General features: G+C 50.6%; 10 protein-coding genes across 10 annotated transcripts; 6 read left to right on the forward strand and 4 right to left on the reverse strand.

The window, feature by feature from the left end:
* Positions 1-813: 813 nt before the first annotated feature.
* On the forward strand, positions 814-2,599 carry N7446_002800 (putative l-fucose permease; the record flags this gene model as incomplete). The annotated part of the gene is made up of 7 exons (XM_058511549.1): positions 814-948; positions 999-1,099; positions 1,147-1,364; positions 1,434-1,778; positions 1,855-2,085; positions 2,147-2,352; positions 2,405-2,599. The coding sequence occupies 7 exons, from the start codon at positions 814-816 to the stop codon at positions 2,597-2,599; spliced, it is 1,431 nt and encodes a 476-aa protein (XP_058377085.1).
* A 539-nt stretch (positions 2,600-3,138) lies between these two features.
* N7446_002801 (non-specific serine/threonine protein kinase) lies at positions 3,139-6,662 on the reverse strand. Its single transcript, XM_058511550.1, has 5 exons — positions 6,298-6,662; positions 6,165-6,247; positions 5,987-6,104; positions 5,790-5,937; positions 3,139-5,725 (listed from the first exon to the last, which is right to left on the reverse strand). The coding sequence occupies exons 1-5, from the start codon at positions 6,346-6,348 to the stop codon at positions 3,411-3,413; spliced, it is 2,715 nt and encodes a 904-aa protein (XP_058377086.1). The 5' UTR covers positions 6,349-6,662; the 3' UTR covers positions 3,139-3,410.
* Positions 6,663-6,952: 290 nt separating this feature from the next.
* On the reverse strand, positions 6,953-8,418 carry cdc43 (protein geranylgeranyltransferase type I subunit CDC43; the record flags this gene model as incomplete). The annotated part of the gene is made up of 5 exons (XM_058511551.1): positions 6,953-7,086; positions 7,130-7,238; positions 7,293-7,633; positions 7,684-7,729; positions 7,786-8,418. Coding segments are annotated over 5 exons (1,263 nt in total), but the record flags the coding sequence as incomplete, so codon positions are not given.
* Positions 8,419-8,502: 84 nt separating this feature from the next.
* N7446_002803 (uncharacterized protein) lies at positions 8,503-9,366 on the forward strand (the record flags this gene model as incomplete). Its single annotated transcript, XM_058511552.1, has 3 exons — positions 8,503-8,727; positions 8,817-9,239; positions 9,295-9,366. The coding sequence occupies 3 exons, from the start codon at positions 8,503-8,505 to the stop codon at positions 9,364-9,366; spliced, it is 720 nt and encodes a 239-aa protein (XP_058377088.1).
* Positions 9,367-9,604: 238 nt separating this feature from the next.
* On the reverse strand, positions 9,605-10,259 carry N7446_002804 (CFEM domain-containing protein; the record flags this gene model as incomplete). Its single annotated transcript, XM_058511553.1, has 3 exons — positions 9,605-9,930; positions 9,993-10,122; positions 10,179-10,259. The coding sequence occupies 3 exons, from the start codon at positions 10,257-10,259 to the stop codon at positions 9,605-9,607; spliced, it is 537 nt and encodes a 178-aa protein (XP_058377089.1).
* Positions 10,260-11,209: 950 nt separating this feature from the next.
* Positions 11,210-13,206, forward strand: N7446_002805 (putative MFS transporter; the record flags this gene model as incomplete). Its single annotated transcript, XM_058511554.1, has 7 exons — positions 11,210-11,252; positions 11,313-11,449; positions 11,505-11,894; positions 11,947-12,405; positions 12,455-12,863; positions 12,912-13,079; positions 13,136-13,206. The coding sequence occupies 7 exons, from the start codon at positions 11,210-11,212 to the stop codon at positions 13,204-13,206; spliced, it is 1,677 nt and encodes a 558-aa protein (XP_058377090.1).
* Positions 13,207-13,558: 352 nt separating this feature from the next.
* N7446_002806 (uncharacterized protein) lies at positions 13,559-16,301 on the forward strand (the record flags this gene model as incomplete). The annotated part of the gene is made up of 4 exons (XM_058511555.1): positions 13,559-13,604; positions 13,691-13,771; positions 13,836-15,248; positions 15,301-16,301. 4 exons carry the CDS (start codon positions 13,559-13,561, stop codon positions 16,299-16,301), a joined length of 2,541 nt encoding a protein of 846 aa, XP_058377091.1.
* A 508-nt stretch (positions 16,302-16,809) lies between these two features.
* N7446_002807 (glycoside hydrolase family 35 protein) lies at positions 16,810-19,911 on the forward strand (the record flags this gene model as incomplete). Its single annotated transcript, XM_058511556.1, has 4 exons — positions 16,810-17,044; positions 17,106-18,185; positions 18,236-18,734; positions 18,783-19,911. The coding sequence occupies 4 exons, from the start codon at positions 16,810-16,812 to the stop codon at positions 19,909-19,911; spliced, it is 2,943 nt and encodes a 980-aa protein (XP_058377092.1).
* Positions 19,912-20,200: 289 nt separating this feature from the next.
* N7446_002808 (tyrosine-protein phosphatase) lies at positions 20,201-21,657 on the forward strand. Its single transcript, XM_058511557.1, has 5 exons — positions 20,201-20,379; positions 20,431-20,467; positions 20,537-20,616; positions 20,672-20,872; positions 20,975-21,657. The coding sequence occupies exons 1-5, from the start codon at positions 20,273-20,275 to the stop codon at positions 21,471-21,473; spliced, it is 924 nt and encodes a 307-aa protein (XP_058377093.1). The 5' UTR covers positions 20,201-20,272; the 3' UTR covers positions 21,474-21,657.
* A 254-nt stretch (positions 21,658-21,911) lies between these two features.
* N7446_002809 (Frag1/DRAM/Sfk1 family protein) lies at positions 21,912-23,672 on the reverse strand. The gene is made up of 5 exons (XM_058511558.1): positions 23,385-23,672; positions 23,115-23,306; positions 22,976-23,057; positions 22,652-22,921; positions 21,912-22,598 (listed from the first exon to the last, which is right to left on the reverse strand). The coding sequence occupies exons 2-5, from the start codon at positions 23,167-23,169 to the stop codon at positions 22,175-22,177; spliced, it is 831 nt and encodes a 276-aa protein (XP_058377094.1). The 5' UTR covers positions 23,170-23,306; positions 23,385-23,672; the 3' UTR covers positions 21,912-22,174.
* Positions 23,673-23,856: the final 184 nt, after the last annotated feature.

Consider the following 23,856-nt stretch of genomic DNA (forward strand, 5'->3'; position numbering starts at 1 on the left):
CTTCCAACTCGAGCGGTTAATCATTTATTGAACCGTGTGAATGTCGGATTGAAGCTCTGTCCTAGTAGCGCCTGATGTTCCAGCAACTCTCCAGTCCCCTGGAAATGGGAGAAGCCAAAGACGTAGTGTAGTGTATTCACTTCTTTACATCGCTGAAATCTTATCCCCTATCCCGGCAGGATGTTTAACCTTCAGGGTGCCATCGTGACACCCAGGACGGTCCCTAAATATCCATTTCATTTCCTTCACAGCCATACAGAACCTCCGACCTTTCTTTTAATTAAACCTTCTCGACAATGTTGCTCCAAGTTTAGACACGCGCGTGATTGTGATAACCTTGGATCGCGGTAGCCAGATCAATCTCGTAGGGCTATGTTGAATAGCTTCCAGGGTTAGCTGGACACCTTACTATATACTAGCTCATGTAAGATCAAAACTCAGGGCCAAGGCACCAAATGCTTAGATGTCGGAGTATAAAAGTACGCGGGAGACAATCACCCGAGCGCCACCGGAATGATAACCCGCATTCAGGCTGAAAACAATGCAACACTGACGCCACAGCCACTTCCATCCCGTGTTTTGAAGCGGGGATGAACTTGAAGTTGAAGTATGGGGGCAACTCCGCGTACTTGAGTGGTCGAAGTCGACTTACCCCAGGGATCACCACTTGGCTTCCCCGGACTGGGGAAAGTGTGGAGTTGCGGAGCAGAGGATGGATGTTACATGGCCTTGTTTGTTCAAATACCGCGTGATGACCCTTGTTTGGCATCGTCTTTTTCTTTTCTGTTTCCATCTGATCGTCGGCTACTCGTCATGGGCTTCAAGGAGTTTATGAAGAGCCGTTCTGGCTTGCGCATTGACAACAAAAAGACTACCTCGGCGGCAACGTTGACTCTACGCCAGAGTTTGTGGCCGCTAACACTAGTGACGATTCTGTTCTTTTTGTGGGTATGTGGCTATGACAAGCATAATCGATGGACTAGACTAATCTCCAGTAGGGATTCGCCTATGGATTACTGGATACCTTGAACAAACACTTCCAAAACACCCTCCACATTGACCGAGGACGTTCTTCCGGCCTCCAAGCAGCCTACTTTGGGTATGTCAACATATTCCACCCGACGTCAGTTCAACTAACAACCCCAGCGCATATCCCCTAGCCTCTCTCGGCTACGCAAACTGGATCCTCCGCCACTATGGCTACAAAACCGTCTTCATCTTCGGTCTGGTTCTCTATGGCATAGGCGCTCTATGCATGTGGCCGGCAGGTCTTCACCAATCCTTCGGCGGCTTCTGCGGTGCAACCTTTGTCATTGGGTCGGGACTAGGCTCACTGGAGACGGCCGCCAATCCATATCTAACGGGTGAGATGGCAACGCCACAAACAGTCTGAAAAAAGACTGGTGCTAATCATGTTTACTTGTTCTGTTTAGTCTGCGGTCCGCCCCGCTACTCTGAGATTCGAATCAACTTCGCCCAGGCCTTTAATGCAATTGGGACTGTCGTTGGCCCTGTGCTAGGCTCTTATGCTTTCTTCACTGAAACTTCGGATGATGTCGCCGCTCTGCAGCGCGTGCAATGGGTCTACCTGGCCATTGGAATCTTTGTATTCTGCCTTGCGGCTGTGTTTTTCGTTTCGAATATTCCTGAGGTCACCGATGAGGATATGGCTTTCCAGGTTGCGCAGACTCATGTCGATGAGCAGGATAAGCCGTTCTGGAAGCATTATAAGCTGTTCCATGCAACACTTTCGCAGTTTACTTATACTGGAGCGCAGGGTATGTTGCTCGGGTTTATAACTCCTTCCTATTCATTGTGTTCTTTCGTTGTTTCGTATTCTGACCCATACTTCAGTCGCCATCGCCGGTTACTTCATCAACTATGCCACCGAGACCTGGCCGGGTACATCCAATGCCACTGCTGCTAAGTACCTCGCCGGAGCGCAGGGTGCTTTTGCAGTTGGTCGGTTCCTCGGTTCGGGTATTATGAAGTATGTCAAGGCTCGCTGGGTCTTCCTGGTTTATCTGTCATGTACGGTAGCGTTCCTCGCAGCTTCGGTGACACAGACGAAGCAGTCCGGTATTGGTAAGTGCTTGTCTCAACAGGCTATCGGTTGATGCAATTTGATACTAATCTTGAACTACAGCCATGCTCTTCCTAACACTCTTCTTCGAGTCCGTCTGCTTCCCTACGATCATGGCCCTGGGTATTCGCGGCCTTGGACGCCATTATAAGCGTGGCTCTGGATTCCTCGTCGGTGGTGTTTGTGGTGGTGCTATTGTGCCTCCGATTCTGGGTCATGTTGCTGATATGCGCAATGATACTGGGTTTGCATTTATCGTTCCGACTATGGTATGGCTTCCTATTCTACTACTATTTGGCTCATTGCTAACAATAATCCCAGTTCATGGTCGTCGCCTGGACCTACGCCGTCGCGGTCAACTTCGTTCCTTCGTATGTTAGCACGGTCGACAAAGTTGGCGAGAGCACACTTGGCCTTGAGGGTCCGGATAGCAAAGATGAGGAGGCTGTTATGGGTACTCACGAGGCGTCTACAGCTGTTGATGAGAAGCACGAGGCCGTTCATGTGGAGCGGTAGGTCATGTTGCCCTTGAAGAGCTTCCCAGTGGATGCTTGGGACTTGCTTCACTTGCTTAAGACTTCTATTTATAGAGGGATAATAAATGATCTTATGAGACACGAGATACTTATCCAGAGACACTCTCTCTAGTTGTAATGTCTCAGATGACCTGATTGCTGACTAAACCTTTCAGGATTCAATGGGGTCTCAAGATGTCAAGGGATTTACTAACTAATTCCAGAGACTCCATGTTATATAGAGTATACGTATGTATTCGGGTAGTGGTTAGAAGTACTAACCGTTTTACCTTGTGTGCCTCTCAGATGCGGCAACTCCACCCGAACCTCTTGGCATGTGGAGATCTTTTCGGCTATACATCAGGGATTGCTATTCATATATGCAATATCATCATGCAAGTCTGGCGATGATATAAAACTGACCGAAAAGATCAGGATAAACAGTATCTATGGGATAAACAGGAATGATGTATAATCAGAGAGCATGGTGTTCAAGCGAGTGTCGAGTCGTGAAGACTATAAGAAATCTCGATAGAACAGAGGACAGGCAGGCGCTTCGTGAAGTAGGAGACAACAAAGAAAGGTGAACAAGAGAGGGCAGGACACTTCATTGGATAAGGTCCAATGAGGTGTCGATGGATCAATTGAAGGAAATGGAAACGCAGGGAACGCTGTGTAAGTGGGGGTATAAAAGATCTATCGTCTAACCGAACATAGAAATGAGATATCGTGGTATGAACGCGAGAAACGCTCGCATGTAATGCAAAGCAAAGCAACTGTCATGGAGAGAAAGCTGTCGAGTCGAGAACCGGTCACTCGGCTGTCCCTAGCTTGTCCTCTGCGACGTCGGTTGGCGAACGCAAAGAAGACGAGCGAGGAGGCCGAAGCGGACTGTTTTCAAGACCCGGCGTAGGGGCAAGCGGCGATTTTTCACCCGAGGGAGATCCAGCCTCCCGGTCGATTGAGACTCTCGGGGTGGCGTGTTCGAGATGGTCATAGGGACTGACCGCATCGCCTGGCGTGCCAGGATCAGTGACAAACCCATCGCCATCGACTTCTTCGACGTCTTCCTCGATTCTATCCACATCTTCCTCTTCTTCGATGATTTGGCTCTTGCGTGCAACAGGCCGACCTGCCGTGATGCTAGGCTCGCTGGTGTTTACTGACTGGCCAGGAACGGGTGAGTTGGCCATTCCACCGCCCATCAAATTACTTGTGTGGATCATAGGGCCCTTGAACGCAGATCTCTTGCGTCGCGCAAACACCAGGCTGGACGAGGGCGAGTATAATAGTGGTGACGGTGCGACCTCATTGAACGCCGAGGGCATTTGACCGTGATCGGCTAGTTCTCGAGGTGCTCCACCCGGTCCTCTTACCAATCGAATATTGCTTGGGAAACGAGCAGAGGCACCTGGTGTGGTAGGCAGAACTTTGATAGAGGAGTGGGGTGATTTAGAGGCTCTGGCAGTTGGTGTTGATACTGTATCCACGCTATTAGAGGAAATTGATGATGCCTTGGAGTGAGCGCGAGTATGGTGAATGCTGCGAATTGAGGACACCGAGGACGACGTGGATTTGCGTCCTCGTAGCCCGGCGGATGAACGTCTATAGGAGCCGCGTGGTGTGATGGGGGAAGGCGAAAGAGAGTTGCGATGACTGGAGTGACCCGTATTCAATGGACGCGGCTGGCGAGGGTAGGAGTGTCGGTTCTGGCGGTATGAAGCACTGCTGGGAGCGAGACTGCTGGCACCGGAGATTCGTTTGACCTGGGTTGGTGTCACCACTTCTTCCCCCGGGATTTCACTTGCCGGGGACGACAAAGTCGCCGGTTTTTTCCCAGTGTCCTGACTTTTCGCCGGACTCGACTTTTCGGAAAACAGTTTGCGGGGGTTGCTTGATTTAGCATGCGGAGACCGTGCTCGTTTTGCTGATTCCACAAACCAGTGCTTAAGAGAGGCCAGCTGGCTGAGAATCGGATACTGATGGCGGCGACTGGTACGACGTCGGAAGATACCATGGTGCTGTGTCAACTCGGGTTGTGATGCACTAACATGCAGCATGCTGGGCCGCGATCGACGTCGGTCTTTGGGCGGGGGAACTGGGCGGCGTCGTGAGGAGCCGTGGGATCGTATGGAATCTTTATCAATGGGCAACGGTGGTGTAGTCGCCTCGGGTGGAAACACCGGCAGCGGTTCAGGAAGCGCAGGAAGTTCCGGAACTGCCAGTTGCGATGGTAAGCTTCGTCTGTCCCGTCTTCCACGTTCACGCAATCCCAAGTTTGCCTGACCTTCCTCTTCGACGTCCATCAAAGCCGATGACCGCTTCTCTAGACGACTGCTAGCAGCGCTAAGACGACGCAGGTTCTTAGCCTCGACCTCCCGCTCGCGTCGCTTGCGTTCCCTCTTTCGTTCCTTGCGCTGCTCTTTCTCAATCAGCAGCGCCCACCATCCAGCCAGTGGGTCACACCGCTGAGCCAGAACATTCTCAATAACTTCGTCGATGTTGACACCGGCACTCTTCATCCGCTGCAAGGTGGTTTTCTCCAGCGGCGTGGTGAATGGTGACGGCCTTGGAATTTTCAATATGGCAAGCTGTTCAGGGGCATGTTCCGAGAGAAAAGGATGCGCAAGTATCTCATCTAGACTTGGCCGAATCAATGGCCGTTTTGATAGGAGCAGGTTGATCAATGCCTTGGCATCATCTGGAAACTTGTCATTGTAAGTGGGCTCCTCTGCCAAAATCCGCCCTTTTGTGACTTGGTCGTCATCATCATCGTATGGTAGCTCGCCAGCAAGCAGCGCATAGAGGATGATTCCCAAGCTCCAAACATCCACCTTCTCGCCAGCATATTTCTCTCCCTTGAGCATCTCGGGTGCACTGTAGCATATCGTCCCACAAAAGGTCTGCAAATAGCTGGCCTTTCCTTCATATTCACGCGTAAATCCAAAATCACACAGCTTCACATTTTCTTGCTTGTCCAAAAGGATGTTCTCCAACTTAAGATCACGATGAACACAGGACTTGCTGTGGACATACGCAACGGCTCCCACCAACTGCGTGAAGATCCGCTTCACTTTCTCTACCGGTAACGGGCCGTGGCGAAGGAGGTAATTATAGAGTTCGTCACCTAAACAGTCCCCCGTCAGTATAGCTCTTTCCCCTAAGCCCCTTCTGTCAAGCACACGACCTACCAGGACAATATTCAAGCACTAGCCAGACCAGGCTCTCAGTCACCACCACTTCGTATAGCCGCGCAATATGGGGGTGGAGGAATTGGCGATGGTGATGGATCTCGCGCACGAGGTTGGTGTCCTCCTTGCTGGAGGACTTGAGCACCACCTATCGACTGATCAGCATTTCCCGGCGATCTTGCTCTTCCAAATCATACCTTGGAGCCATTGGTGAGCTTGTGTGACGCAAGATAGACCTTGCCAAAGGACCCCTTTCCAATGAGTCTCCCCAGTGTATAGTTGCCTACACTCCGGAGATCCTTGGACGAGAACTCCCTGTAGACGCATCGTGTTAGCGCAAATCCCACCGAGACCTGGACCGAAGGCACCGCTTACTCGAGAAGTTCATTGTAGGAGCTCGCAAGCTGTAGTTGAGATCCGACTGTTAGCCACACGTTCATGGACTCCGCGCAACGCTCCTCCGCAAGGCCGCAAAGTGCGGGAGAGCTGCGGAGCTGTGCATCCTCACCTTTTCCTTTTGTTTCTGGCTTTGAACCCCCGCTCTCGTTCGGGGCGGCATGTGTAATTGCCAGGTCGTGTCAATCGCGGAAGTCTCTGCGCGTCAAGGGTGACCGGATGGAAGTGGTCGGAGGGCCGGGTGTTGCCATTCAACGGGACACGGAAGGTGTGGGTATGAAAGGGGGGAGAGGCTGGAAAAAGGTCGAGAAGTTGTTAAGGATTCAATACTGAGTTTCCAAGACGTCAACGGGAACGTGGACCTGTGTGGGGACTCGGGACTCGAACGTCTCCTTTTTTAGTCTTCAAGCGTCTTCTATGCAATTGTACTTAGTGTACTCCGTTAGTGTACTTCAGTTATATCACCCCTATCCTGACTCCCGACTCCCGAACCCCATCTATTTTTTTTTTTTTGTTTTTTTTTTTTTTTTTTTTTTTTTTTCCAACTTTCTTCGAGCTAAAAACAACTAAAATCAGGGAAGATCATCCTTGGATATACGGCCTAACTTTCTTTCTCATCTGTTCACAGATCCCTTATGTTACTTACGTAGCTGTACATGTACGCCTACGCCCGATTAATTTAGTCGGCTGCACCTATTGGCCCATATCCACTGACATAGGCCAGTCAATGAATGGCTGAAACCAACGTCATATGGTGTTATATACTTCTATTGCCACCAAGGCAGCGATTCAAGATGTTGAACTGTACGTTTACTGGCGCCCATCGTCGGATCGACGGGGTTGAGGCCTGCTTCGCCCTGGAAAGCCAGGGAAACCATGCCAAAATATGAGTGAAGCAGATCTGTTTGGTCAGCGAGGTCTTTATGTAGGTCGTTTAGCCTTACCTGGAGGATCCCCGGGCCCTTTTCCAAATCCACCAACGAGATGCTGGGTCTTTTCGAGCAAGTATCGACGGTTGCGAACTTCGTCAATCACAGAATAATGATCCAGCATCTGAATGTGGTGTCAGTAAAAGCCCAAGAGCTGGGAGTTCATAGGAAAACATACCATCAGTGTCGCTCCATTCCAAAATGAATAACAGGTGTCGGCAAATTTATTGCATCGGCCGTTGAATCCGGCGCATGATATTGTGTCGGCCTCCAGTGATTCGATATTGGGCAGCCCTTGAACTCTATCGTCGAGAGATCCTCCCTCAGTGGCCTTGGGTGCCTCATTCTCGGAGTCATCTTCATTCTCATCTTCCAGTTGAACCGTCTGCCTTGAGGCCAGCCATGCAATCAAAGACTCAAACTTGTCAGATCCGGCTGATAGTAGCGGTACTGATTTAAGATCAGGAGATGTGCGGCTTAAGAAGTCCAACGACCCAATTGCGCAATATGTATGTCCACCTAAGTACTCAGTTAGAAAGGTCGAACGTAGCAGAGAGGAGGACACGAACTATGCGATTCGCAGAAAGGAGACTCGGCCATGCCACCGTCGTACGTCTAGTCCATGCGCATCAGTACCTCACATCGAACCAGCCCAGAAAGCTGCAATTTACCTGACACGCCTCAATAAAAAAGACCAACCCCGGCACATCAATATCCGGCACATCCTCAAGCCCAGCTCCAATTCGTCCACGCAAGATATACCGCACTCCAGTCGCGCAGCAGCAATATCTCAAATCGCGAGCTCCCCCTACACCCCCATCAGGACCAACAAGCTCCCCAAAGCTTCCGTCCGCGCGCTGCACCTTGGGAAGCCACTCGAGACACTCCCGGCGCTTGACACGCGACAGGTCATCCCCCAGAATGAGTAAGTTGACCAGCGCAAAGAACGTCGCGGGGACGTTTGCAGGGTCCCAAGCTTCATTGTCTTTGTTTCGCTTGTCCGGTCCGAAATCAGTGCCTGGGAACCCGCGGAAACCGCCCGTTGGCACTTGGCAGTGGTAGAGCCAGTCGATGTATCCTTGTCGCTCTTCCGGTGTGGTTTTGCTTTGCAGGACACCGAGGACGTCCAGTCCTGAGAGAGTTAGGTAGCCGAGGAGCATGCGATTGGAGTCATTGGAGGTGTAGGCGGACGGTAGGAAGGTCTTTAGGCATCGGAGGTAGTATTTGACGTGGCGCTCGGTGTTGAAGAGTGGATCGGCCATTGTCCAGGATTGTAGTTGGAGCTCTTCTGTATCAGGGCTTCTTCTATCTCTGGTCAGTGAGGCATCGGTCGTAAATCAGATCGAATCGTTAAGCTGCGGTGGGGGAAGTGATGCTTTTTTCCCCACATGCCTCGAGAACAAACACTCGGACCAACTCCAGTCTTCGACATCTATCTGTCCCTTACCAACTTCTTCTGCCATTGCTCGCCCAACATGGTATTCGTCTCTTCCAAAACTCTCATTCAGGTGCATGGCATCCTGCTGGTTGTGGTCGCCGGCTACCTGGTGAAAAACCCAGAGCTGATCACCGACTCCGACTTCGTGTTTATGATGGGAGAAGCCTTGAAAATTGTAGGCACCAACATCCTAGCTCTCCAGCTCCAGTAGACTGGACTGGACTCCAATTCAAGTGAATTTCGATACTAACATATCTATTCCAGGACTTCCCATCCCTTTCTAGCCCGCAACAATCCCCATTCACCTTCTGCGCCGTGCTCCTCTTCGTCGAAGCTCTCATCGACCTCGTCCTCTTATCCAACCTCCCCTTCCATGAAGCACTCGACCAAGCTCTGCCATATATTCGTCCTCTGCGTAATGGTAACCTCCCCGCCGAGGACCTGCAGGTCCTCCAGAGCCTGCCCGAGTATATCACCAAGTCCTTGACTGTCTACTGGAGTGTCTGGATTGGCGTTGCTGCGTGTCGGTTCTTCGTGTACGCTGGTCTCGCGCTGTTTATTTATACCGGCAGGGGTGAAATTCTGGCCTCGTCTTATACCTCCGCTGCAACTCTGGGTGGCCTAGACCGATTGAAGAACCGTGTGGTCTTTACCTTTGCCTTTGTGGAGATGATGTTCTGGTTCTGGGTGAGTGCAATTGACAACCTGGGATATTATATTCGGCAGCTGATAGGTTCTGCAGATCTTTACTACTCTCCGCGAGGAGCGCCAGGAACGCTTGACCAAGCTGTTGGAGGACACTCGCGATCTCTGAGTCCCCATTGGTTATCGATATCCCTTTCTACCTATGTATTACCGAAATCAGACATGTTCTTCCCGCTCGAGAATCACGAAACCGCGTAACTTGGTTAATTATTGGCAGCATTGTGGACTAAAAGATACCGGTGCATCACACCATAATAAAGTCATCGTCGCCCCATCCATCATCAAATCTTTGAATACCGCTAATGATAGCACATATCCATTCGACATGACCCATCATCGCTCCATCTTTAAATAAGGATGGCAAACGCGGCAGCGGCACCAGCAGCAGCCATGAGAGCAGAATCCTTGCGAGCAGGCATAGCCGCGCCAGTGCTGGTCGCGGCAGCGGAGGCAGAAGCAGAAGATGAGCTATCGGAGCTAGTGCTGGAAGTGTTAGTGGTAGAAGCATCAGAGGCTGACGCAGTAGTTGAGCCAGTCGAGATCGAGGTCGAGGCCGATGCCTCAGTGCTAGTCTTGGTTCCAGAGCTTGAACTGCTGCTGGAACAGGTCACCTCGGTGGGAAGGTCGGTCACACCGCCACGAGCACAGATCGACTTGGCAACCTTGAGGGTGGCTGTGATGTTAAAGCATGTTAGCTGGGTCTGTTCCATTGAGTCTTCCATCGAGATCACTTACTCTCCTGATCTGCCGCGGAGCACTTGTCTGCCACACAGCAGGAAACATCATTCAGGAAGGACTTGGCCTCACAGATGCATTTGAAGTCAATGCCACAGCTTTTGGGAATGGCGCCAGTGGCACATTCTTTCTGTAGAGGGAAACCTGGTAAGCAGACCGCTTATTGCCTGTTTAATGGGTGCATACCGAGCAATCGGGCAGGTCGCCCAGACCTTGAGCAGCGGCAGTGGTCAGCAGAGCTGCCAGGGCAATGATGTTGAACTTCATGGTTAAATTGGGGGAGATGCAAAGGTGAAGTCAAGCTCTCCCCGCTTTAAAACTGAGCTTGGGGGTTTGACCCGGCCAGGGGCTGTACTGTAGGCACTGTAGATCCAATGGATATGTGTAACTGAGAAGTATTTGTATTTCCACTTGCATATGTATGCGTTTGCTTTTGTCGTGGTGTTTGTGGTTGATACTCGTGGCATTAGTTTCCACACAATAAATATCTCTTTGCCAATCCACTCATAGTCAGATCCTGCTATTCCCACATCCCTCACCCCCGGCCACTATTGCCTCCATACCTGGCGATACAAGCCACTCAGCGCTACTGTATAGGGTTCACTCCACAGTGGACCGCAGTCCCTGATCTTCTCTACTCCGTACAAACTAGGGTTACTGGTGCACTGCATACTCTAGCCTGTGAGTCTTTGTTCTACATGTGCAAAGTGGTTCTTTTACCAGGAAAATATATCCATATCGACCGAAGATAGGAAGAAACCTGGAATGAGCCCCGAATGTGATGCCTCGGTTCAGAACTCCCAAACTGCAGATCTCTTCTCCAACCATTGGCTCAGCTCTCCCCGCGTCTGGGACGGGACTGGGGTAGACTGAAATACTGAAAGACTGTAAAGAAATAACAGACTATTGGAAGTATCTGCACGGTGTAGTACGGTGAACAGGTAGATCTTTCGGGCTAAGACCTATTCAGCCGAACCAATACCCATAACACCTGAGAACTGGGAACTGGGAACTGGGAACACAGTCGGAGAATGCAAGTTCCCACCTTATCACCTTATAGCGTGGTATTGAACTTGCCCCCTATTGGCCTGGGTGCCTGCCTGTGAAGCCTAAGTCCAGGTTTAGTTCCCCTCGGAGCTCCCACACTTCCCCTCCTGGCCTACTTAACTGGTCTTTCTGACTTTCCTCTCCTAGCGTAGAGTCGCTAGCTTGCGAGAATGGGTCTCGGAGTACTGGATACCAAGCAGGCCCACGTTCCAGGTCAGATTTCTATAGCCCTTCCAAGGTTGGGTCGAGTATGATGCTTACCCAGCTGTACAGGCACCTCCGATATCTACGAACAGAACAGCAATGCGAGCGACTTAGCACCAGGCACCTCGGGCCTCAAATGCGACTGGTCGGGCAAGCAGCCGGTTATCCTCGTGCCACAGCCAAGCGATGATCCCAATGATCCCTTGGTAGGTACCCAGCGCGCCATCACATAAAGTGATCTCATGGCTGACAACAGAGCAGAACTGGCCACTATGGCGACGCGACCTCATCCTCGCCATCCTATCATTCGTGACCGTTCTGTGCACTACCACCAGCTCCATCCTGGCTGCGAATACCGTTACAATTGCGGACTACGAGAATATCACGTTTACGGCTGCTGCTCTGTTGACGGGGTATCACTTGTGCGGTACTGGTGTGGCGGGTATCCTGATCGTTCCCACGGCGCGAGTCTGGGGTAAACGCCATCTGTTTCTGATTGGGCATATCTTGATGGTTGTTAGCTGTGTCTGGGCTGGTGCCAGTGGGAAGAATCATAATAGTCTTCTGTGGTCACGGATCTTCCAGGGTGTTGCATTGGCGCCTTTTGAGGCATTGGTCAATGCTTGCGTGGGAGATCTATACTACGTTCATGTAAGTCGTTCTGTGGATGTTGGATCAAGATGAGACTGATGAACGAGGCTAGGAGCGAGGCAAGCGCATGGCCGTATCCAATGTCTCTCTCTTTGGGGCTGCCTTTTTGACTCCTGTTGTGGTTGGCAAGATCACCAAGTCCTTGGGATGGCAATGGTCTTTCTATTTCGTCGCGATCTTCCTAGGAGCTTCGTTCCCATTGACGTTCTTCTTTGTGCCTGAGACTGCCTTCCGACGTCCTGATCATCTGAACACGGACTTTAAGCATCAGGATGGCCAAGGCGAGTCTACCTCGATAAGCGGAGCGTCGAATGACGAGACCAAGGAGCTCAGGTCGGAAGACAGAAACGAACTGGGTGGGACTTCGAGAACAGAGGTTCCTGCTCCAATCCCCGAGAGAGACTCGTTTGTCAAATCCCTTCGGCTGTTCAATGGCCGAAAGACAGACGAGAGCTTCTTCAAATTGCTACTTCGTCCATTGCCGCTGTTCTTCCATCCAGGGATCTTCTGGGTAAGTATACCAGTCCAGATTCACGCGCCCAGGCACTGACTGATACTAGGCCTGTCTGATTCAAGGCGTCGTGATCGGCTGGGTAGCCTTTGTCGGTGTCATTCTAGCGATTGTGTTCCTCGGTCCACCGATGTGGTTCGAGGAAGACAAGACCGGGTACCTCTACACGGGCGCGTTCATCGGTGCTATTGTGGGCCTTTTCCTATCTGGACTGCTCAGTGATTCCACGAACAAACTGATGATCCGCCTGAACCATGGCAAATACGAACCGGAGTTCCGTATCCTGCTGGTGCTCCCGCAGCTCATTTTCTGTGGCATCGGGATATACGGCTTCGGGTGGACAGCCAACGATGTCATGCACTATGGGTATATAGTGCCAGACGTGTTTTTCGCATTCTTGATCATTGGCATGGTCATGGGCGCAGTTGCTGCGTCGCTTTATATTGTCGATGCCCATCGTATGTCAAAGTCTTTCTCCCGAGGATCTGTATACTGATTGAATATAGGGGAAATGGCAATCGAGGCCTTCACCTGCATGCTGGTCTTTAAGAACATGTTCAGCTTCGTTTTGACCTTTTACGCCTACAAATGGTTTGCCCACGGGGGCATAAAACACACTATGGTGATCATCGGTAGTATCCAAGTGGGTATCTGCCTACTGAGTATCCCCATGTGTGAGTCTATCATCTGATCATCTTTCTCCACCGAACTGACTTTTTTTCTCCTGTAGATATTTTTGGGAAATGGAATCGGTCGTTCTTTGCGCGTCATGACATCCTCGAAATGCTTCATCTGCGATAGGGGGAACCTTTGAGCGATTACTGGAATGCGATATAGAATGTAATAAGTATAATTAATACACGAGACTCTTCAGATCAGATCAGATCAGGAACATGAAAGTGTGTAGATCAGGGTTGTAAATCAGGGTTGGTAAATCCCGGGAATCCGAAGTCCCCACGTCACCATAGTTTGAATGCGGAAGGACTAGTTCTTTTTAGCTCCATCGACTCAATTTCATGATGATGCAATGGCTAACCCCGATCTTTACATACCGACGTCACGAGAAGAAGCTTTCGGTTCTCAAATCCCACCCATAGTTCAATGGCTTTTATTCCCTTCCTCCTTTCTTTTCATCCTGTAAAGGTCTACAACTATGGCAACTGCGATGCCTGCTCGGACCTCTCGGCTAGCAGATGACGGTAAGGACATGATCGACTGCACATCTTTGCACATCTCTGCATCTCTGCACCTGGGCACTAGTCGCTAACGATGAACTATGAATCAGCCGCGACAGCTGCCCTCTATGTGACCCATCCCGAACACAAGGCGTCCATGCGCGCCCCGACCGCGCCGAATACGTACTTTAGTGAGTATCACCCCTTGAGAGGAGATAAGGCGTATCGCAAGCTGACGAACGATGCGCTTTGTAGACCCCCGAGCTGGTGGAGCTCCCAACCTCAGCCATGCATCGGCCGCCTCTGCCCTCGCGCATGCGAACCGCAAACCGGTCGAAGTATGGCAACCCCCTGCCCGACAGCCGGCTGCCGAAAAGGCCGCGTATTGCGTGAAAGACTTCACCCCTCCCCAGCAACCTCAGGCCCCAACAGGGTACAGCGCTGCTGGTTTAGGCGCTGCAGTGCTCGCCGCCCGTGGTGAACAACGAACTGCTGGCCCTGCTCAGTCACCCACTCACAAGCGCGGCATCTCCGCCGACCAGCACCATACTGCTGTCGGTGGTGACCCGCAGGCGAAGGCCCTCCAGGCTGCGACAGGAGCCTATACCCAGTCGCGCCAGAGAGCCGACTCGGTACCCAGTGAGCCGCGCCTTTCATCCGACGGCCTGGTTTCTCGTTCGGCTGCGCGCCATGTTCGCATGGAAAGCGACGCTCCCCTTGATCATTTGGACAATGCCAACGAAGCAAGCCGGATCCATCGTATCGCTAACACCAACGCGAAGCTGTATACCTCGAACCCACCTGTTCAAAGTGAGATCGAGGAGAAAAACTACAAAAACTCCCTGCGCGCTGCGGCGATCTCTATGTCAAAGGACATGTATAAAGTCACCGGAGCCAAGGAAGAGACCGGTGGAGTGGATGCCGCCGTCCTAGCAGCCCAAAAAGGACAGAGTCAGCTGGGCTACCGCAAGACTGTGTCTAGTACGGATGGGTCTGCCCTCCGACGCGCCATTGCCTTGCAGGACGCGGCGCAAAAGCGAGCTGCCGAGAAGCTCGCGCACATGCAAGACGAGAACGCCGAGTATCAGGAGTACTATGGCACAGCTCCTCAGCCGTCACGATCGCGCCTGACTACCCGCCGCAAGAGAACGTCAAGTGACGCAGATGCCTCACAGATTGATGCAGAACAGTCTAGACAGATCCGGAACCAGATGTCCAGCCTGCGAACCAAGATGGACCAAGTGGATGGGCGAAGGACAAGGGATCGCGAATTGCTCATGCAAGCTGCTCGTCGCAATGTCGATGCAACCCTCCAGGACATGGAGGCGAGGTTCTACGCTAACACTGGCCGAGCTCCACCTTCTGTACAGAAGAACTGGGATGATCTCGCCCAGGGGCGGGTTAGACGAGAGGCAGAGGCCTCCGAACTGGCCGCCGTGCAAGGTGATCGCGTTAACATCGGTGGTCAACGGTACATGGATATGGCTGATGTCGAAGCTGTTGCTCGTACTCGCCTCCAGCCCGCACTCGATGAGATCACTGATGATGCCGAACAGCGCAGGGCTCATGATGTGGAGGCCCGCCTTGATGCTGAGGAGAAGCAAAGACATGCGGCTATTGAACGCCAACGCGAAGCTGAGCTCCGTGAGTTGGAAAAGCAAGAGAAAGGTTAGTCCCTCTGCCTTCAATTTACCTAGCATCTTCTCACCACCCTAAGTAGGTACAAACAAGCGCGAAAACAAGTCCGAGGGCAAAATTTCGATCCCTAAATTCTTCCTCTGGAGGAAGAAGGGCAAGCGAGCTCGTGTAGAAGAGTCTGAGACTCAGCAGGCCCAGCCTGTGTCGCCTGTAGCTCAGGAGACTGTGGAGGAGCCAGCACCTAGTGTGGCCCCGGATAACGATGTCTCTAAGGAGACCATCCCCGAGGAGGCCCCTAGTGAGCCAGAGGTGGCGGCTGCTACAGGCACTCTAGCCGCAGCTGCCCCCTCGGTCTCAGTAGCCTCAACAACGGAGGCTGACAGGACCACTGGAACCGAGGTCCCACCCGCAGTACCCAGGCGTCAATCTGCACCACTCCAATCTGAACAGCGAGATGCTGCTGCTAGTACTTCGGGCCCAACTATGATACACCATTTCGAGCGTCCGGTCTCGAGCCCCCGCGCCGACTCCAAGCTCAAGACCTGGTTCCGTGATCGTCTCGTCCGCCGTTCCAGTGGACCATTCCCTGTCTATCCTCATCAGCCCGGGCCAAATTCCAACACAGACAGTGAACCCGCTTTTCAGGGCGGTGCTGCCCTGACCGGCCGAGACGAGACTCGCGGAGCTGCCCTCAGCTCGCACCCTGTCGTTGGGTCGGACTCCATCCCAGTACACAACAGATCTTCCAGCTACCACGGTAACGACGTCGACGTGACCAAGACCAGAACTCAAGATTCTTCCCCGGAATCGGTAACACAAGAAAATGGCAATGGCAAGAAGCCAAGCCGTCTCCGCAGGACTTTCCTCAAGACCGTTTCGCGTAGCTCTGATGAGCCCATGACAAATGGTCCTGGTGATTCCCGCCGCGGCTCCGAGGCTCCCTCGTCTAAGTCAAAGGATACTGCTGGTACTGATATCCAGGGGTTGCGTAATAGTGCTGTTGAACAGGGTCTTCCTGCTCCGCCTACATTGGGTGAGACTGGCAGTGTTGCCCGGGAGTCGAGGTTTTCTGAGGATCTGTGATTCTTATGTATAATGTCTATGTTCCATGATGTAATATTATTTTGGAGGGAGGCGGATTCGGGGTAATATAAAATGGCGCTTTTTTCGGAAATTGGAGACTTGGTGCTATGGAGGATGGCCGGAGTTATGTTTGGTTTGTGGTTTAGGTCGGGAGTATATATCATTGATGTCTAACGTTATTACTTTTTTTCCTATGTGCTTTTCTGGATATTTCTGACTTTCTTGTACGTATATTATCTTCCAAAAGAACGGCAATACTATGCAGCACATCTCCATAGCAAGCCATTCTACATATTCGTTATAAACTGGAGAGAGAAAGTGTCAAATAGACGGAATATATGCGACATTCCCCGCATCTCCAAGTGGCCTGGAAAATTACCCAATGCAGACATTTCATTTCTAAACATCCACCAATCCCAGCTTCACGGGGTATTGCTACCACGAAGACCGAGGCATCTGTTTATATTAAATACTCAAGAATGGAGGGATCTCTGCTTAGCGCACAAAAATGCGTATCCTCGCGCTTCTCCCACTCGTCCTCGGACTCTTGTCCGGTCATTTCGTCTTTGCAACAGACAATGGCAAGACTACCGACGTGACCTGGGATAAATACAGTCTCTCCATCAAGGGAGAAAGGGTGTTTATATTCTCCGGTGAATTCCATTACCAGCGACTCCCCGTGCCGGAACTATGGCTTGATGTGTTTCAGAAGCTACGCTCGAACGGGTTTAATGCGGTATCAAGTAAGTGGCTTGAACATGAAATCTTCATTGGATACGCTTTGACAAAATCTCTTGACTATAGTCTACTTCTTCTGGTCTTTCCACTCTGCGTCAAAGGATACCTTTGACTTTGAAAACGGCGCTCATGACATCCAGCGCGTCTTCGACTACGCAAAACAAGCAGGTCTGTATGTTATTGCAAGAGCCGGTCCTTATGTCAATGCCGAGACTTCTGCTGGTGGTTTCGCGCTGTGGGCCTCTAATGGCCAGATGGGTAGTGCGCGCACCAGTGCCACGGCCTACTACAATCTATGGTATCCCTGGATCCAGGAGGTCGGCAAGATCATCGCGGCAAACCAGATCACAAATGGTGGCCCGGTTATTCTCAATCAACATGAGAATGAGTTGCAAGAGACCACCCATAGTGCCGACAATACCCTTGTCAAGTACATGGAGCAAATTGCAGCTGCATTTGATGAGGCCGGCATTGTCGTCCCGAGCTCACATAACGAGAAAGGAATGCGCTCTATGAGTTGGTCTACTGATTACCAGGATGTCGGCGGTGCTGTCAATGTCTACGGTCTGGATTCTTATCCCGGTGGCTTGTCTTGCACCAATCCAAACACGGGGTTCAATCTCGTTCGTACCTACGCTCAATGGTTTTCCAATTACAGCTATACTCAACCTAGCTATCTACCCGAGTTTGAAGGTGGCTGGTTTTCGGCTTGGGGCTCCGGGTCTTTCTATGATACATGTGCCACGGAGCTTTCGCCCGAGTTTGCGGATGTTTACTACAAAAACAACGTCGGTTCCAGGGTTACCTTGCAGAACCTATACATGGTCTTTGGTGGCACTAGCTGGGGTCACAGCGCTGCTCCTGTTGTTTATACATCATATGACTATTCTGCTCCTTTGCGAGAGACTCGTGAGATTCGTGACAAGCTCAAGCAGACGAAGTTGTTGGGTCTGTTCACTCGTGTCTCTTCTGATCTTCTTCAGACCCAGATGGAAGGAAATGGAACGGGATATACCAGTGATGCAAGTATTTATACTTGGGCCTTGCGGAACCCGGAAACCGAGGCTGGCTTCTATGTTCTGGCACATGCTACCAGCTCGTCCCGTGCTGTGACTACCTTTTCGTTGAATGTCAACACCTCGGCCGGTATGTATTCAAATCTGGATCAAAGATTCGTGCTAACTTTTGCGTTGTAGGGGCTATCACTATTCCAGAGATTGAACTGGCTGGCCGTCAAAGTAAAATCGTAGTCACTGACTACCAGATTGGCAAGGCCTCGAGTCTTCTCTACTCCTCAGCCGAGGTTTTGACGTATGCCATTCTCGACGTGGATGTCATTGTCTTCTACCTAAACATCGGACAAAAAGGAATCTTTATTTTCAAAGATACCCAGGCCCTCACTTTCCAAACATATGGCAATTCAAACGTGAGCTCTAGTGCATCAGACCACGGGACCCAGTACTCCTATACTCAAGGAGATGGTGCTACCGTGATTAAATTTTCGAACGGGGTGCTAGTCTATCTTCTTGACAAGGAGACAGCATGGAACTTCTTCGCCGTCCCCACTACTTCCAATCCATTGGTATCTCCCAGTGAGCAGATTCTCGCTCTTGGGCCTTATCTGGTTCGCACAGCGTCTGTTGAGGGAAACACCGTCAGCCTTGTGGGTGATAATGCAAACAAAACATCTATCGAGTAAGTTACTATTCTTATGGAGAAGAGACATATTGCTAACAGGGCTAGGGTGTACACCGGGGATTCAAAGGTTACCAAGATCAAGTGGAACGGCAAGGCAATCTCAACAAAAAAGACAAAATATGGTAGTTTGATCGGTTCGGCTTCAGGAGCTGAAAACGCCAAAATCTCATTGCCAACCTTGAAGTCTTGGAAAGCGCAAGACACCCTTCCAGAAATCAAGGCAGACTATGATGACTCTCGCTGGACAGTATGCAACAAGACAAGCTCGGTCAACTCCGTAGCACCTCTCACGCTCCCTGTGCTTTACTCTGGGGATTACGGCTATCACGCTGGAACAAAGATCTACCGCGGCCGATTTGATGGCACCACCGCAACAGGCGCCAACATCACGGTCCAAAACGGTGTTGCTGCTGGTTGGGCCGCCTGGCTGAATGGAGCCTACGTCGGAGGAGCTGTTGGTGATCCTGCTCTCGCAACTACATCGGACGAGCTCGATTTCAGCAAATCTACTCTTCGTGAAACCGACAATGTCTTGACCATCGTCACTGATTATACTGGACATGACGAAGCCAACGTGAAACCCAATGGTGCACAGAACCCTCGTGGCATCCTGGGTGCCACTCTCACTGGCTCAAACTTCACTTCCTGGCACATCCAAGGCAACGCAGGAGGTGAAGCCAATATTGATCCCGTTCGAGGACCCATGAACGAAGGAGGTCTCTATGGAGAGCGCATGGGCTGGCATCTTCCAGGATACAAGGCTTCCAAAGCTGCAACATCGTCCAGTCCCCTAGACGGAGTGTCGGGAGCAGAAGGCCGATTCTATACGACGACCTTCAAGCTGAACCTTGACTCCGACCTGGATGTTCCGATTGGTCTGCAGCTAGGTGCATCCGATACACCGGCTGTGGTCCAGATCTTCATGAATGGATACCAGTTCGGTCATTATATGCCGCACATTGGTCCACAGACAAGGTTCCCATTCCCGCCAGGGGTGATCAACAATCGTGGTGAGAACACATTGGCAATCAGCCTGTGGGCGCTGACCGATCAAGGCGCGAGATTGAGTCAGGTGGAGCTGGTTGCATATGGTGCTTATCAGACTGGCTTCAACTTCAATCACGATTGGTCGTACTTACAGCCACAATGGAAGAGCAGAGCTGCATATGTGTAGTTGGGTGTTGATGTGCAAAAGTACATTGCAGTTGTTGATGGTTCTCAGGAACAGTTTATGTTCCTGTCAACGGTTAACTTATATAACTAACGTTATAACTTACAACAACCTACATTGTTACAATACCTCCAATTCCCATTAAAAAGAATAGCCATCACAACTAAGAATCTCATGAAACCCCAAGAAACGGAAATGCAAGTTCATTGTCCAGGCGACCAAGGCGATGCTGCCCAACGTCCACCGCCATTTACTCCACATCTTTTATCAACTCCATCTTTCCACGGACCAACTTGTATTCTAACTTCTATGTCTATGTCTATCTCTACTTCTACGTTTATGTTTAATTTCTAATTCTCTCACTATGGCCCGTCAATCAAGTGTTGATCTAGACTCGCCCGACCGGCCCTTTGACAACATCATCAACTTCCGCGATGTTGGCCGATCGGTAAATCAATTCTGTCGCAAAGAGTAAGTCGCGACTTCTACACGCGTCCAACTCTTCAACTGACCATCGTCCAGAATCCTGAAAGAAGGCGTCTTCTTTCGCAGCGCAAGGGTAATTGACCCCGCTCTCTGACACGTACATGCTGTACACATTCCGAGACAGACTCTGACGACGTTATAGCTTGACGATGCATCAGAACGAGATAAACGGCGTCTAGCCGAAGAGCTACACATTCACACTGTGATCGACCTCCGGTCATCGTATGTGTCTCCAAGAGAAGCAGAAGCAGAGTGAACGCGAACTAACTCAATATAGAACAGAACACCAAATGGGGACGCGGAAACGTCGCAGTGAGAATGCCAACTCATCTGAGATCGACTTGACTGATGCTCCTGTCCCTACAAACCCTGATGAACACCTGCTTCAGATCCCTGGTTCTGATCGTGCCTTGATCAGTCTCACGGGCAAGGGGTTCGAGCGCGCCTTACTATGGAAATTGGACTGGATGACTTATCTGTATGTTTCCCTGCCCCTTGTCAATTCTTTTGGCATATTGATGTCATATATGAGACTCAAGACGGAAATGGGATTGATTGCATATATTAATAACCTCTGCAGGAAAGCAATCGGCCTGGTAACAACAGGCTACCGCAATGATGCAGTTCGTCTAGTATGTGGACAGGTGATGCAACCACGCGGGTTAACAGGGTTAGCCCAAGATACGCTAGATTCGAGCATGACAGAGATGCGCGCAGTCTTTGAGCTACTGGCTCGTGAAGAGAGCTATCCTACTCTAGTGCATTGCACGCAAGGCAAAGATCGGACGGGACTGGTTGTTCTGCTGATGCTACTTCTCGCTGGTGATGCCGTGCCAACTGAGGCTGTTGTTGATGATTACAGTAGGTCTGAGCTGGAACTTGTTCCTGAGTTTGAGGAGCGCATAAAGGAGATTCGGGCGCTTGGGCTTGGGGAGGATTATACGCGTTGTCCACCTGGCTTTGTTACTGATACTACTGAGTATCTGACAGATCGGTATGGCGGTGTTGAGGGGTATCTGGAGAGGATTGGCATTGACGCTAGGATGCAGGAGCGCATTCGGTGGAAGTTGTTGGCTTGACGTGGTATTTTGGTTCATTTTTCTTTCTTGAGAGAGTTGTACATTCTTGTCTCTCTGTATTTCGATATGGGAATTGTAAATACGTTAATTACCCTGGCATACTTGGGATTGGAAGCATTGACATAGCAAAGAATGAAGCTTATTGGACTTGAATGTTGAAACAGCAAATTGACGATCACATTAGGAAAGGTAGTAGGTCCGCGGTGCTGACCAGAAGCCTCCACGGCATATAGTCTAAGACGGAGCATTTCGAGAATCAACCCGGAGGAGTGTCTATATTGTCATGGATATATACCGATTAAGCTAGATTGGGCAGGAGTATGGAAAGGGAACTGCTTAACTGATTGATATAGGTACCTTTCGTTCCAGGTTAGGAGGGTGGGCTGCCTCAAGGTAGTGTTTGGTTACCTTCGTACTGTATCATTTTGATAGGGGGTTTCTTTTTGTTTCTTAATTCCACGAAAATGAAAAGTTTTGTTGAAAAAGAAGTGTACAATTTAAATGCTTAAAAGCCACAGCAAAGTTATTAGCAGCAGTATATCCCAAACACCAAAAGGAGATGTGTATCCATGAGAACCGAAAGAAAGCAAAAAACAAAAACAAAAACATGGGTGTATCAAAGTAATCGTCCACATCATATAATTACACATGGGAAATGTAAGCAAGCAATGTATTATGAGGTCTTAAATGGAAAGAAATTCTCAAACTCGCTGGCCACGATAGAAGCCCGAGTTCGGGCCCATCGAGTCGTAGGTCAGGGGCTCTTCAATGGAAACGCCCTCGGAATTTCCATCGAATCCTCTCTGGGACATCTCCATGTGCTTATGGCCCTGAGGCAGGTGGCGGCGTGTCCGAACAGAAGGCAGGAGATCGATCATGAAGGAAAGGACGTAGCCGGTGAAGACAAAAGCAATCACCCATTCGAGAATCGCACCGGGGTCTTTCTTGGCTATGTCATTGCTGCCCATGCAAACACCAAAGCCAATGGCAAGTCCAACTTCGATGATGATGAAGGCAACCTTGATGAAGAAGCTGGCTAGCAGGATGCGGTGTTCGTGGCGGTAGAAGATTCCGATGCGGAGGTACTCGATACAGATGAGGATTGCACTAATCACGTATCCAACACTAAAGACAACTGGTTAGTGACTCCTTGAAGCCTTTTTATAATGACGACTCACATGAACAGGGCGAGAAATCCATCGTGAAGCTTGGGGTGGCGCAGTGTGTCGAAACATGACAGCAGGATGAGACCGGCGGCACCGGCAATAGCGAAGAAGATCGAGGCACCGGCGCAACCCTTGTCGAATTTACCCTTGTTCGGAACCAGTTGGCCGGCGTGTCGAAGCCACCGCTCTGAGATGATTCCCAAATCGAGGAAGACGACGGTGACTACACTGCCTGCAATGAAGAGTGGCTTCAAGCCCTGGGCTCCGACATCCGAGATGTACCTAAAGCACTCCTGTTAGCTCGTGACTCGGGTGGGTTTCATAAAGGAGACATACGCAATTTTCTGTCCAGTGTCCATACTAGCATAGTGTGGCTTGCCCACCGTGACCCAGGTGACAAGCATGGCAATGAGCATCGCTAGGAAGCACCACGTTAGCTGTAGTCCAGACTAAAACATTCATTCAAACTTCTTACCAACCCACATGCATGCTGAGACTAGCGGGAATAACCAAAATGATATGATCCACATCTTTGCAACTATATATGTTGACTTCCAGACCGATGCAATATAGTGAGAGAAAGCTTGGGCTTGGGAGTTCCACGCGCCGGAAGTCCCGGTTCAATGAGAGAATGCGACTCGAGGTCGTTTAGGATGTACAATAAGGTCTGCAGATTCTCGTTAGTCGCAAGTTCTCCACGCGACTCTCCCTGCAAGATCCAGTGGATCTGATGTGCACAACTCACCTATTTCGCTTTTATTTACAATGTTTCAGGCTGGTATACAGCATTCCAGCGCTGCAATGAGTGGCGCTCTCCAGAGTCTAGAACCAGGGAAATACAGTGGCGGGATGGCAAGGGATGCCGGGAGGGAATGATGATGGCGCCAGGAGCGGATATATTTTGCAAAGAATCGGAGAAGTCAACCGCTAAAGGTGAAGATGAGGTGAAAGAGACTGGGAAAAAGACTTATATGAGGCAGACCGACGTCATCATCTGCCAAGGCAGCGTCTCAATCAAAACGTCGTAACAGCCCCACCGCGCAAAATATCCATAGAGATTTAAGAGAACTCAAATGCCTATTTGCCCTGCCCCGAAGATCTGCCTGTATTCCGGGTGGCTGAACGCCTTGGCGCATTTACGGGCTTACACTTCCGACGTAGCCGGTCTGATCTACAAGCCATATTTGTGGCACAATTATATGCATGTTTCTATTCTA

The sequence above is a fragment of the Penicillium canescens genome, assembly GCF_028828765.1.
Source record: "Penicillium canescens strain IBT 15451 chromosome Unknown utg000002l_segment0_segment0, whole genome shotgun sequence".
NCBI classification, from domain to species: domain Eukaryota; kingdom Fungi; phylum Ascomycota; class Eurotiomycetes; order Eurotiales; family Aspergillaceae; genus Penicillium; species Penicillium canescens.